The following is a 13546-nucleotide window of genomic DNA, read 5'->3' as shown; positions in this document are numbered from 1 at the left end:
AGGATTGTTTATGCACACCTTGCATACCTCACAAGGAAGTAATTAAATTAAAAAGTTATTCAGTAGTTGTGGACAGCATGTATATGTAGACTGAAGCCATCGAAGGTTTTCAGTTTCAGGGTAACCACACCTGTCTGCAAATGCTGTCCCTAATTCGTACTTGATGAGAAGCTGAAATCTACTGGAAATGGAGTATTTTAGCTCTAGTTTTGGTTAATCTCAGCAGGTGGCAGCATGTGCGACAGTAATTTAATCTCTTGGATGTCAGAGATACTTAACATTTGGAAGCACAGAAAATACCTCAGGAAGGCAGGAAACCAGTGCACACCATTGCAGCTTATGTTGGCTCTGCCTGTTGGAATGCAAAAACTAGGTAAGCATTTAAAGGATATCTGCCAGATATTTACATTTAATGAATGTGCAGTGAATCTTACATAGCTGACATTTCACACTCTTCATTAAAAAGGGAAAAACTGCAGGGTTGATCTATTTGTTTTCCTTTGCTCATCTGTTTTTCTGGCTGCTAAGATAACCTAAGTGTTGCAAATAAGACAATGTAGCTTCACACAGAAGCTGTACTGATACAAACTCTGCTAAGTAGGATGCAGCAGGCCAAAGTATCAGTGAACACTGGCATTGTATCTCATTACAGCTGCATTATCAGCCACCACTGCCACTGTCTGGAAGGGCAGACAATAACCAAGTGTCACCTCTGTCTTCAGAGGTGAAGGCAGCACATCAGTGTGCACTGGCAGCCGGGACAAGCCATAAAGCACACACACAATGTCTGATTTCACACTGCTGCTGGCAAAAGATAACTGGAGATCTAGAACTGGCCTCTATTGTAAATACCAATTGTAAATTGGTATTAATTAAATATTGTAAATACCAATGAGCTATTGTTGATTCTGCTGTAGGCACATGTCAGGTATCTGTCCTGCAGTGCTGACCTTTGGGAGCCATTTGCTGAATTTCATCGAAGAAATAGTGGGTCAAGCTCATCTGCTGTTTGTTGAAGAGGCTCACTGACAAGGACAGGCATGATGGCTGTTCTTCATTCAGCCAAAAAGAAAGGATAGCTGCAGCACAGGACTGCTTAGTCATGAAACTGCCATCCAAAGCAGAAGCTATTTGTGAGTTTGAATGACACGAGCAACTAGTTCCACTGCCAGCTGAATGTCAGCGCAGACGTGGTGGACTGCTCTGATTGCAGCTCTGCTTTGTGCAAAGAAGAAGCAGAAGCACCAAGGGAAAACAGAAAGAGAAGGAAAACATAGGTTTTATCAGAGGGGTCCTTATAAATCTCTGCTGAAGAAAAGCTCAGAGAACTTTTTGGTAAAATTACGGTAAAAAGGCATCTTGGTCTACAGACAATTCTTAATGTATAGCTTAACCACTTGATCAATCTTTGTTTTTTTTTTTTTTGTTTTTTTTTTAATATACACAAATATCTGCCTGTACCTATAATCTATTTCTTCTCCTAAAAGAAATGTGCAATTTTATTCACATTGAGAAAAAAATAAAAACCAAAACAACAAACAACAAACTAAAAAGCCAGATTAATCAAAACCCCACCCCACAATTGCTACCAGACAGTAAATGTTTTGTGGATGATCAGTGAAGCTCCACAAGAAGAGAGAGATAGAAAAGACCCCATAGAAAACTTACCAAAAAACCCACTCATGTTTACAGTAATTTCTCTTACACGAATGAATCAGGAATACCTGATTGATTATCTCAGGTTCCTTGATCAAAGGGTAGCTACAATAACACACTAAGTCTTTGCTTAAGAAGGATGACTTCACTTTCATTAATCTATACCAAGACCACATGGAAGGTATCTTTCAACCTTTTCCTTACTTAAGGTAACCCACTGGAATATTTTTTCCCATGGAAAACTATTTCCTTTTGTGCCTTAACGGTTTGCTAAAGCCTTTTCCTTGTATAATACTTCAGCATCTTGGCTGTCTCAAGAACAGGACAGGACCTCAGTGATCCAAAGCTGTAGTTTAAACTGTGATTGTCTAAGTTATTTTTTAAAGCAAAAACACTTGATCATGGACTAAAAACTAAGGAGTTTTCAATCTGGCAATTGAACAAGCAGATGAATTTGCTATAACTGGGCTTTAAAATTTACAGCTGCATTGGTATTTTACTTCTTCTAGTGTATGCATGTGAGCTGAACCTCTTGGTATTTATGTACTTTAAACTGTGAGTGCAAACAGTCTGGCTACTCCAGACTTACAGCTGGGAATAAAATAGCTGCTATTGTTTTGTCTGATTTTCTGATAAGCTGCACAGAGGTGCACTTATTAAATGTGATTCTCAGCAGTGTGTGCAATAGAATAAGCTGAATTTAATTTTGTATTTAGAAACTTTATCCTTTTTCCATTCTGTCCATTTTGTTGATATTTTCTTCAGCACTAGGATATTTCTGTCTTCATGACTTCATATTTTGCTGTCACCAAGCATAGCTGGCAAGGCCTTGCAACAAGCTGCAAAATCTTTCCCAGTTCTGAAATGGCAGAGAACTCACAGCATTCTGGTGCAGAGAAAGTGACCCTGTGTGATGCTACACTGTGCCATGGCTCTGCTCTCATCACATCCCCTAACACTGTGGTATGTTATGCTCCTTGTGTGACCTCAGGGGATCCTGACACGCGACCTGACAGACGTCATGTCATGCACCAACCTCATGTAAGATGAGAGGTATGATGTTGCTCCATCATAAAGAGATTATGTGTCTCTGCATTCGTCTTAATCATGTCAGTGGGTTCAGCAGCTTGTCTCCTTGCTGTTGAGAATGTGATAAGAGATTGCTTACAAAGTGAAACAATAGTGGGAATAAAAGGTCAGACCTTGGAAAAGCTAGGAGGATCAAATTGTCATGGTTCAAGGCACAGTTATGGACTGAGGTGTCTAACCTTTTCTTAGCTTTTGGTCAGCGATTGTACGTAGGTGAGGTGAAAAACCAAGATTTTGTCCACCAATTTTAGGCTGCTTTAAGGCAAGCAGTGCTCCGGTACCATTCAAGTGATATTTTATTTCAATCCATAAAGTGAATGTAACTAGTGTGCCCATAAGTAAAGACCAACAGTATTCTGAAGTATAAAAAATGTCAAAATGTGTGCACCAATAAAATATTCAGTGTCTTACTCCATTGTCAAAGATGTTGTGTGACTACAAATTAGACCTAAGGTAACTAAATGTGGTAGAATCTGGTACAAAATAGCACAGTTGACATACCACTACTTGAACGCAGAGCAGTGTGAGGCTCATCATTTTTGGTTTTACTCAAAAGCATATCTTTAATAACAAAAAGTTCAAGTTCAATGTTAAACAGTATCAATTCGAGGATGGTAAACGCTTGGTTCTCCCCGTTATTGGTTAGAAGGAGACCGGCAGCAAGTGGGGAACTTCAGCTGTTAACCAATAACAGTAGCACGTTTGACTGCCCTCACCCTGAAATTGCTCTTTTTGTAATGGTTAACTGCTCTGTTGTAATTCACAGCAGGGGGGTAATTTTCCCATCAAAGGAGGTAAGCTAAAAGGAAAGAAAATTCCTTCCATCCCGCGTGTTTAAACCCATTTGAAAAGACAATCCTTACTGTACACTACACAAATTCTGGTAGGAAGTTCTAATACATTTTTAAACTTGAGACTATCGGCGGGGAAAAGAGGTTGTTAAAGGAATTATAATTGTATTAAAGGCACTTCAGTTTTACTTTCTTTCAGGTTTTACGGCTTCTTGTCCCCAGGGTGTGCCGGAGCGCGCTGAGGGCGCTGCGCCGCCTCGGCGTTTCCCCGCTACCGCCGCTTCCCCGCCCAGGGCAGCTCCTTCCCTCGTGGGAACGACAGGCGGCCCTCGGCCGGGAGGAGGCAGAGCGGGGATTTCCCTCTCTCCCTCGTTCGGATCCCGTTCCCGTTCCCTCTGCCCGCCTCTGGGCACGCCGCCCTCGCCCCCCTTCCCGCGGTGGCTCTGTTGCCGGGCAGGCTCCCGGTGGGGAGCCGGGCACACGCGGGTAGTTTCCCTAGGAAAGCAGGGGGTAGGGCTTCCCCTCACGGCAGAGCCGGAGGGTGAAGGCCCCCGAAGCCGCGGGTCCCCGGCAGTCCGTGTCCCTGCTGTGGCAGCTCGAGTGTCCCGCCGCGTCTTTCCGCCGGCGCTGGCGCTCCCCGCCCCGAGCTCCCCCGGCGCCCGCAGGGAGCGGCGCGCTGGTTGCCTGGGAGGAGCCGCTGTGTACGGGCTGCACAGAGCCGGCATCGCCCCCCGGGAGGTGTGCCCGGCATGTGCCCGGCGTGGGCGGTGTCAGGGCCAGAGGGGTTCCCGGGCAGGAGCCTCCCCCGAGCAAACAGGTGCAGGCGGCGCGGCCGGGGCTGCGCAGGACGCGCGGGGACACCGGCATGACTAGTCCTGGCACTAAGGCGTCGTGGCTCTCGCAGCCGAACGTGAAGAGCGTGCTGGTGTATCGCAACGGGGACCCTTTCTTCCCGGGGCGCCGCATTGTCATCCACGAGAAGAAAGTGTCCAACTTTGATGTGTTCCTTAAAGAGGTGACGGGCGGGGTGCAGGCGCCCTTTGGAGCTGTGCGAAACATCTACACTCCCCGGGGCGGGCATCGTGTCCGGCAGCTGGAGGAGCTCCAGAGTGGGGAGCAGTACGTGGCTGGTGGCAGGGAGGCCTTCAAGAAACTCAAGTGAGTGGCTGAAATGTAAGATTTATACAGAAATGAATATCAGCATCTGGGCTTTGGCACTGTGGCAGTGCTTCAGTCGACCCCTCACCCTGTCCCTTTTATTAGTCATTGCGGAAAGAGAATTTAGAAGCTGTGATCTAGGCTGAAAGGAAAAGAGCTTTAGAGGTGAGCCCCAGAAGGGTTCAGTAGAAGAGTAGAAACAGAACAGTAGAAAAGGAGAAAAAGCCCTTTAACCCAAAGGACATGCAGAATAGCATGTTGTTGTGATGCCTGTGCTTAGCTGAAGGGCCAGTATTTGTGCTCAGTGGTAACAGGGTGAAAGCAGTAAAAGGTGGAGTGTTGACAGTCCTGCTACAAAGTTGATGAGTCTGGGAATTCAATTCCCAATGCTTCCTTTCTTGTTTATTTTTAAAAAATCTAAAGTATTCTGCACAGCTATCTGCATCTCCATCACTTCTGTTCATTTTGGGTATGTATATAGCCTTTTAATGTCCCTCCTGTTATTTAAAAGATGACCATTTAAATTATTTTTCCTACCTGGACACCAAGAATTAAGCTGCCAGTTTGTCTGTTTCTAGTGAGTCACTGGGAGAATAATGTGAAGGAGGTGTGGGCTTTTAGATGTGTTTCCAGAGTGGCTCTGCATGTGATCAGTAGATATTCTTAATTCTGTCAGTGAATTTCATGCTCTCAGTTGACTATGACATCTTTTGCTCTTTGTGGGCATTTTTCCTATAGCTGAATTTATAGAAGTCTCAAAATTAACAATCCCTTCCTGGAGATGTTTGACAGTTTATATCATCAACTTACATCATCAAGACCTTTACAGTGTCTTCCTCATCTTACCTCTGTAGAGTTGAGGACACTTTATTTTTCAGGAGAGCTCATTAGCGGCTCATTATGTTTCAGGACAAAACTCTGTGTAATGAACAGGATCTCTATCATCACTCTTACCATTTCTGTCACTAGCTGCTTCTAAAGATTTATTAAAACTTCTTGCACTTCAGTAGGAAAAATAGCAGGCTAAATATAAGCCCTTTTCCAACAATACTTACTCTTTTCCTTGTCAAATGCAGTGCTCAACTCTAAGAGAGAGGTACCATTTCCTTTTGAAATTAAATCCTGTGGTTCCGTGGATAGCTTAAAATTGTTAGTTATCATCACATCGTGTTACACCTCTCTAAATGTGTTTTGTGTTTGATAGGCTACAACTAAGTAAATGTTTGGCATTAGCACGCACTGTTTAGAGGATTGGGCTCTCTGGATTTACATTGCATAGGGAAAAGCATTTCTTTTTGTCAGTTCACATTTTAAGGTCAGAGTTTTTTGGTGATACTTTTTCAGACCTTTATGGTTGAAAAATGCAACAGGGTATCTTGTTATTTAAAGCCAATAAAGATAATAATTTAAGAAGAGCTAACCTAAGGGACTTGGTAAAAAGAGGCTGTTTTATATATCCCTTGATAATATGTCCTAGTTCTGTGCTGTAGACTGGATAAATTGGATGACTTGAGGTCCGTTTCAATTCAGAATTGGAGTTGTTCACTTACTAGTATTTGTTTACATAGTGCTGGAAATGTTGGCAGTGCTTTTATAAGCATTAAAGACAAGTTGAAGGGCTAAATGTTAAAATTGTTCTTAATTGGGCTGTAGACAGAATGGTAATTAGGGAGATATCTTAGGCAGAAAAGTCAGAGAGGAAGGGTTAATTGGAAGGGACAGACTTTTGGAAGGAAATGAAGGAATGAAAGAAAAGTGTGTATTTTTGTTTTATGTGTCACAGGTAAACAATTACAGTGTGACAGACCAAAGCATCTGCCTTAAAGGATCTGAATCTGGACTGATGGCAGCAAGAAGTTTTATTATTTATCTATTTATTCACTAGTTTTTTATTTATTTTTTTCCCCCAGTGATTCTTATTGGATATACTAATTGCTATGATAACTATGTGGGGCTGAACTTTGAAATGGAGGCTTGTGGCACTGATGTGTGAGAGCTGTGGGAGTGTAATGGAGGAAGTATCCAAGGAGTAGCAGAATTTGAAAGTGTCAAAAGTGTTCAGCTTCAAGCAGTGCATTTGTCTCTTCTTAGATACCTTTCATTGAGAAGTGAATCTTTTTCTTTCCTGTTCACAGTGAATTCAGGACAAAGCTGTGCTCACCTTTAGCACATGAGCCAAACCCTGACTCTTAACATTTTGAGATTGATAGTTCTGTATCAATATATAGGTGTATATTCTAGATAAACTGCTGAATAATTTTTTAAATAAAATAAGACAATCGGCATTTAGAAATTCTGATTTTAGGAAAAAAAATGTAGACATTTTCTTTAATGGAGGAACTTTTAGTCAATGTTGGTAACTTTTGTAACATATAAGAAGTTTTCCAGCTTGTTTTGTCATTTAGAGGTGTGCTAAGTTAACACACCCTTTTTTTTGCATATATGTAGTAAGGTGTGTTGGTGTATTGTAGTTGTTAGAGTGGTGAGTGAGAATGCACATGTAGGCTGCTCCCCTGTGGAGTTCTTCTCCAGCTCTCAGCTTCCTGAAAGAAGACTCTATGCTGGAGCTGGTTTCCATTTTATAGGTTTTTTTTCAGCTTGCTACTCCTCCATCCTCCTTCCTTTTCCCATTTATGTCTGTGCTCATTCATCAATGGTAGATGGTCCTCTCTCCAGCTGTGTCTTTGTAAGCAATGCTGTAGTTTCATCACTGGCTTGGCTAGCCATGGGTTTGGAAGCATTTCTGCTTTCTTAGTAAGTGAGCATAGGGCTGTAAAATTTTTGGTATGACATTTTTTTGGGTGCCATCATCCAAAAAAATAAGCCTATTGCTCCTATTTAGAATTTTTCAGATTTGCAGGTCCTTGAAATTTGATGATTGAATGCCCAGACTACTGCACAGTGAATTTAAGCCTTTGACTATGTATTTGCTTTTCTTTTTCACTTTTCATAGTTCTTGGTGAAGTAATTTACAGGTGTTTGGGAAACAAGAACCACAGTCTGCAGGTGTTGTTACAGGCTGTTGGAACCATTTTGCCTCAGGCACTTATTTCTGTTCAATCTTGCCGGCCGTAAGACTTCTTGGTTTTGGTCTAAAGAGAACTCATTCCTTTTTAAACTGAGAGCTTGTAACAGTTGTAATTATTATTTTTTTTTTAAACATGAGGCTTTAAAAAATATTATCCTATGTTGCTACACTTACCTTTTTCAAAGCATTGGCATGCACTTTCAAGCGTGGCCTGGCAACTTTGCTGTGTCCTACTGCCCTCTCACAACAAAGCCTTGAAATCCCTGTGGCCATTCTCTGGTACCTTGATAAATGATTGCCATTCCTTCAAAGAAAGAATGATGCTTTTCTTTCTTTTTTCCCCCTCTCTTTACTACTTTTGCACCTTCATTCAAGCCCCACCAATTCTTAACTTTGGCCAAGTAGGAAAGTTTCTTCTGGCAAATGAATCTGATCCCAGCTGAAGGGCTGCAGATGTGTTGTGAGATCTGAGGTCTTTTGGTGAGCCTACACCAATGCTTGGCTTTAGGTATACCTGATTTCTCAGATAAGGTCTTCTAGTCTGAAATGCCTGGTAAAGCACCTTCCCACTGGAAGTGAGATCAGGGAACATTACAAGGATAACATAATATTGTCCAAATAGATGTATTTTGTTTGCTTGTCCAGTTGAGGCTTGTATTTTATCCATAAAATAATTATGAAGCTACTGTTGATTCATCCAGCCATGAGAAATGAGTGTTCAGATGTGCCCACATTCGATTAAAACTGAAGCGATGTAGACCCTTTTAAACTTTAGCTGATAAACCTGAGTCCCTCAGGTGTGCAGGAAAATTTAAATCTACCAGAGACTTACTGTGAGAAACTCAGAGGCAAGAGGATGACTTTGAAAACTCCGGTAAGGTGATGCTGTGCTGAGAGTTATTGATCCACCTCACAGCTGTATATGAGCTTCTTTTTGACAAGGGGGTTATTGACAGTCTGTTCTAATCACCAGTGACTTGAAGATAGGTGGTTGGTTCTCCCCTGTCTTTTATATTAGCCCAGAGGGCTAGCCTGAAGATTTATATTAAGAGTTAATTAATATTAATTATTACTTACTTTTTCTGTTATTTTGACTCATAACAAATTTTAAAACCTTCACGTATGAAAAAATGTGTAAAATATTTGTATTGTGAAAGTTAGATGCTTATGTAAATAATCAAACCCATTTTCTTTCTACAGCTATTTAGACATTGGAGAAACAAAGAAAAAACCTGCTGAAGTCAATAATGAGGTAGGATGGTGAAATATTGAAGTAAGCCTGTGGTTTATGTTAGTGACATGCCTGCATTTATGCATGACTTTTTTAATACATTTTTTTTAAATTAAATTTTATTATAATACAGTAAGCTACCATTCTGCAGATATTTCTTCACTGATTATTGCTCTGGTTGCTCTGAGCATGAGACATTGACTGTCTTCTCAGCTTTCTAAATTGCCATATACAGTTAAAAACTCAATAAGAAAAAATATCTCCTGTTGTCTTCATCAAATTTGGTTGTAAACCTAAGGGAGATCTGTACTTGCAGAAAAAAAATGGTAGGAATGAGAATTTTGGGAGTTTTGGACCAACAAATTTTCTTCAAAACCTGGTATTTCCTCTGAAGAAGGGACATTTTTCTTTGAAAAATACCACTGTAAACTTCTAACTAGTTCTAGTCCATAATTTTCCAAGCTCAGTCATTTCTCTTCAACAGTGCTAACACTGTAGTTGGAAGAGAAAATTACAAGCTTCAAAAGGCATCATATGTGGATTTGTGTGAGATATGTGGCTCTGCATTATTTTTACTCTTTTCCTGTGTATGGAGGTAACAGTGACTCCCAACAAACATTTGAATTACGGCCTCTGGCTCGCAAGAAGCATCAGCTCACTTGTTTTTCAATTTCTTTTGCCTTGTGCTCTCAGTCCACATTTTCAGCAATTCAGTGATTTGAATAAACAGGTGTGTTCAGACAGGAGGACACCTTGTACCAGAAGATCCTCAAAATTGTCCTAATGACCTTTACCATGATACTCAGATACTTCTTATTCAGAGGCTGTGAAATACAACAGTTTTATAATTGAGCAAAACTTGTATCTTATTGAATGGGCTCATGAACAGAAAGATCAAATTCAAGTTGAAGATTTGATATGCTGCTACAACTATTCTGTAAATTTACTTAGTTGGATAGTCAGTACAACTACAGCCTCACTTTTTAAAGGCTAATTTTAAGGCTGATTATTTTGTTGCAATCCTTAGAATATTTTTGATGTAACAGAAAGTCTGTGCAGTTGGAGAAGTAGTTGTAGAAGTTGAGTTTTTTTACTTAGTTGCATGTTTGATAAAAGATGCATTTATTATTTTGTCTGGAATCACTGTTCATTGTATATTATCTTAAGACTTCCAGCCATGTCTCAGGGTTTTGAAGTAACCCAGTATAAATCCTCCATTATCTCAGCTTTCTTCTTCATATTTGACTTACATTTGCAATCTCCACTTTCCCTGTGCTGAATTTAAATCCCTGTGCTGGATTTAACATGATTGATTTATCTAGGGAGAGGAGTCATAAAAATGAGATGAAACATACTGATAGTCTACAGATTTTTATGTGGGTTTATGAATAACACAATTGTCTTCATGACCTAATAATTTTATACTAGGAATGAACCTTCAGGGGTCTAGTAACAGAAGTTTTAATGACTAAATTAGTTTTTGTTAAAATGATATGAGGCAGAAAGTCCTGGTTTTACTTTTTTTTCAGATGTTCACTTAGAAATCAAAACCCTAGATTTGTTGTAGGACCAAGAAAGGCAGCATTATTCCTATTGTGCTTAAGTGCAAAGGTATCAATTCCATCAAGCACGTGTAATTTGGAATTTTCTCCACTAAAACAATTACAAATATCTATTTCTGATTCTGGTTAGTGTTCAGGGAGTTAAAATGAAGAAAACTTTATGCAGCAGCTGTACACTGTGCATTTGTATGCAGCTGTATGTTTTCTTTTGTGTTAGTTAAAACTGCCAAATGCTTGACATCTGCTTTTGGGAGCACTTTAATGTTGTTCTTCCAAGGCAACATCTCAATTACTTTAAATTTGCAAATAACTAGAAAATGTGTGTCAAAATAGAATTAAGCAAAGAAAAAATTGATGTTCAAGATATGGTGTAAATCCTCTGGCAGAGCCATCATGATGTAATAATATGTCTCAAAATTTTAACAGTTGTGTTAGTTGCAGACAAAATAGTAAAAATATTTCATCCTTACCCAAGGTAAAGCTTTGTTACAAACTCTTTCTCAGGTATGTTTTCATCCATCACTTCTTTTGGCAACTGAGCTTCTTGTTTTGCAAGAGAGATCCCTTTTGTACCAAAGCTGATGTGCAAGTCCAAATACACTTTAAATGATGTGCTTGAGGAACCTAACAATTAATCTCTTGAGAAAATACAGACCAACAGAGTTACCAGTTGTTCATTATAAGCTTAATTGTTTTTAAAAGGTACTGAATGTTATTTTCCAATTATAATGTGGAAAGTGTGGACATTTGTATTTCTCTAGGCACTGTCTGATCTAGATGGTCTCTCCCTCTGCACTCAAAAAAGATGAATTTTACTTGCCTTTGGGGCTGGGCAAGCTGAAGAAGAATCAACTGAGCTTTTGCATTTGCAAGTCCTGTAGCCAGCAATTTATTTTAAACTCTCTTTGCTTCAAAAAAATATATCCAGATGGAACCTCCTTTCTTCTTTGGCTTCTTATGACCAACTACTCTATGAGCACACTGTAATACATGAACTTTGCCATGTGATATTGTAACAGCAAAGAATTACTGGTTCCCAAGAAAAGCAGAAGTATTTTGGTATTGAAGAACCAGTCTCTTGCAACTGAGATAAAAAAGGAAGGTTATGCTGGCTGTATGAAACAGCATCTGTTATCAGAAGGCCATAGTAGCCCTGAAGTAAGATACTCTACTCCTGATGCATTTGCCCTTGGTTGATCTTCTTGGTAGTAAGAACATTGAGGTTTTTTGTCTGCACTTCACTTTTTCTCCTGGACTTCTAGGAAAAGGTGATTGTGTGGGCAGCTCTGACACAACTATGTCACATTTTCCCAGTGCCAAATCACTTTTTCACTGTTCTACATGAACTTAATTTATTGTTCCATAACTCCTTTTTTGTTTGCAACTTCTTGTTTTATCATTTTGTTTAGGTGTTGTCATGTTTGTAGGAGTATTTGTTGAATAGAATAATCAATATTTTTACAAATGATTCTTCAGAGGATTAGTAAAGATTCCTCAAAGCTCTCCTACATGTATGACCTGCAAATTTTGTATCTGTATACATCTCCAGAACATCTCTCCCTGGTGAAAACACTTACTAATCACAAGGATTTCAGTGAATGTCTGATCATTTTTAAAATTTAAATCTTCTTTTTCTGGTCCAGTGCCAATCACTTCTCACACTGGTCACATTCTGGGTGACACTGACGTGGGCTAGGACATGGAGTAAAGCGCTTTTGATTGCTAGGGAGCTTCACAGAACGTGTTTGTGCCGGTGCTGAAGTGTGACTACAGGGTGAAAATGTGACTGTCAGAATGTCTTCTGCTGGTGGTCTCTGGGTGCAGCCCATCACTCAGCAGCTGCTGGGGGGCATTGTGGACCAGACATACTGATTGGCAAATCTCAGTGTAGGTCAGCTGGCCACTGTGTTCTTGGTGAGGTCCTGGGACAGGAAAGGTTCCCTGTTGTCCAGTGCTGACAGAAGAGGCGAGCACAGTGAGAGGGGAGTGTGAGGTAGAAAATACAAAGTTTGAGACTTGGTATATATGAACTTAACACTAAAATTTCCCCCAAAAACATCTAAGATGATGCTATAAAAATATTTTGAAGACTTGCAAATCCTGTGTTTCCTTCTGTTCCCCCATATTTCAAAATTAAATTATTCTAGTATCATTCATGGCAGTTGGTTTGTTTTCATCCTTTGTTGCTTGACAAAGTCACCACTCATCTCTCAGCAGTAGTGTGATTTGATTTATTTGTAAAAATTACATTTGGGAAGTTTATGATGTTGTCCCGGTTTCACAAATTATTTTGGTATATTCATGCTGGATATACCTTGTATCTAACTTAACATGAGTAATTCTTTTTCAAGTACCTTCTCATGAAAAATAACAGTATTTATAATTATTTTTTATTTTAAAACTACTGTTTGTTGTATTTGACAACGTACATGTTTAATCATAAGAAAAATCTTGTCATTTTTCAATTATTGGGCTCTTGATTCACTTTAGAATCTGTCAGCTAGAAATGGTTCATGGATATTTTCTCTGTACAGAAGATAGTTTTGTAAAAGGGACTGAATAGATACTAGAAATGATCCCAGGCTGTGCAAATTACAGCCTTTTGATGTCAAAACAATATAACTACATAAGATATTCTTCCCAGCTCCTTTCCTAAGAATTAAAAAAACTCAAACATTATTTGTGCTACCCAAAATTGCTAAATACAAAATGCCATATGGCTGGTAACAAGTTGTGTATAAAAGTCTATTTCATACTCTTTTGCCAGAATGCAAAACTAAACCCTCTTGCTACTCTATATCTGACCCATTTGATTTCTTCTATTGCTGATGTCACAGACTGGGCAAGAATTTTCTCCTTTTCTCATGTTAAATTAATTAGTAATTCTGCTGTAAGTGTATTTTAAGGAATAAGACTATTAAAATGCAAAGTTTGAAAAAATTTGATATATGTCTTTAATCTCCTGAGCAACATCTTTTAATAGTTAAACGTGGTATGCCATTGTTTGGTATTTAGTATCCCGGTAACATAA

The 13546-nt window shown here is 39.6% G+C and overlaps 1 protein-coding gene across 2 annotated transcripts in view; it reads left to right on the top strand.

The window, feature by feature from the left end:
* Positions 1 to 3719: 3719 nt before the first annotated feature.
* The window catches only part of DCDC2 (doublecortin domain containing 2), a 54744-nt gene continuing 44917 nt past the window's right edge, over positions 3720 to 13546 (top strand). The window contains exons 1-2 of one of the 2 annotated variants that reach the window (XM_023919633.2): positions 3720 to 4694; positions 8923 to 8974. In XM_023919633.2, the coding sequence (XP_023775401.2) occupies positions 4402 to 4694; positions 8923 to 8974 (345 nt within the window). In that variant the 5' untranslated portion in view covers positions 3720 to 4401. The remainder of the gene's footprint in view (positions 4695 to 8922; positions 8975 to 13546) is intronic. The other variant, XM_023919634.2, reaches the window with a different exon arrangement.

The sequence above is a fragment of the Cyanistes caeruleus genome, chromosome 1, assembly GCF_971803275.1.
Source record: "Cyanistes caeruleus chromosome 1, bCyaCae1.hap1.1, whole genome shotgun sequence".
Lineage (NCBI taxonomy): Eukaryota > Metazoa > Chordata > Aves > Passeriformes > Paridae > Cyanistes > Cyanistes caeruleus.
The sequence above is the reverse complement of the archived record's forward strand: the minus strand, read 5'-3'. Positions and strand labels throughout refer to the sequence as shown.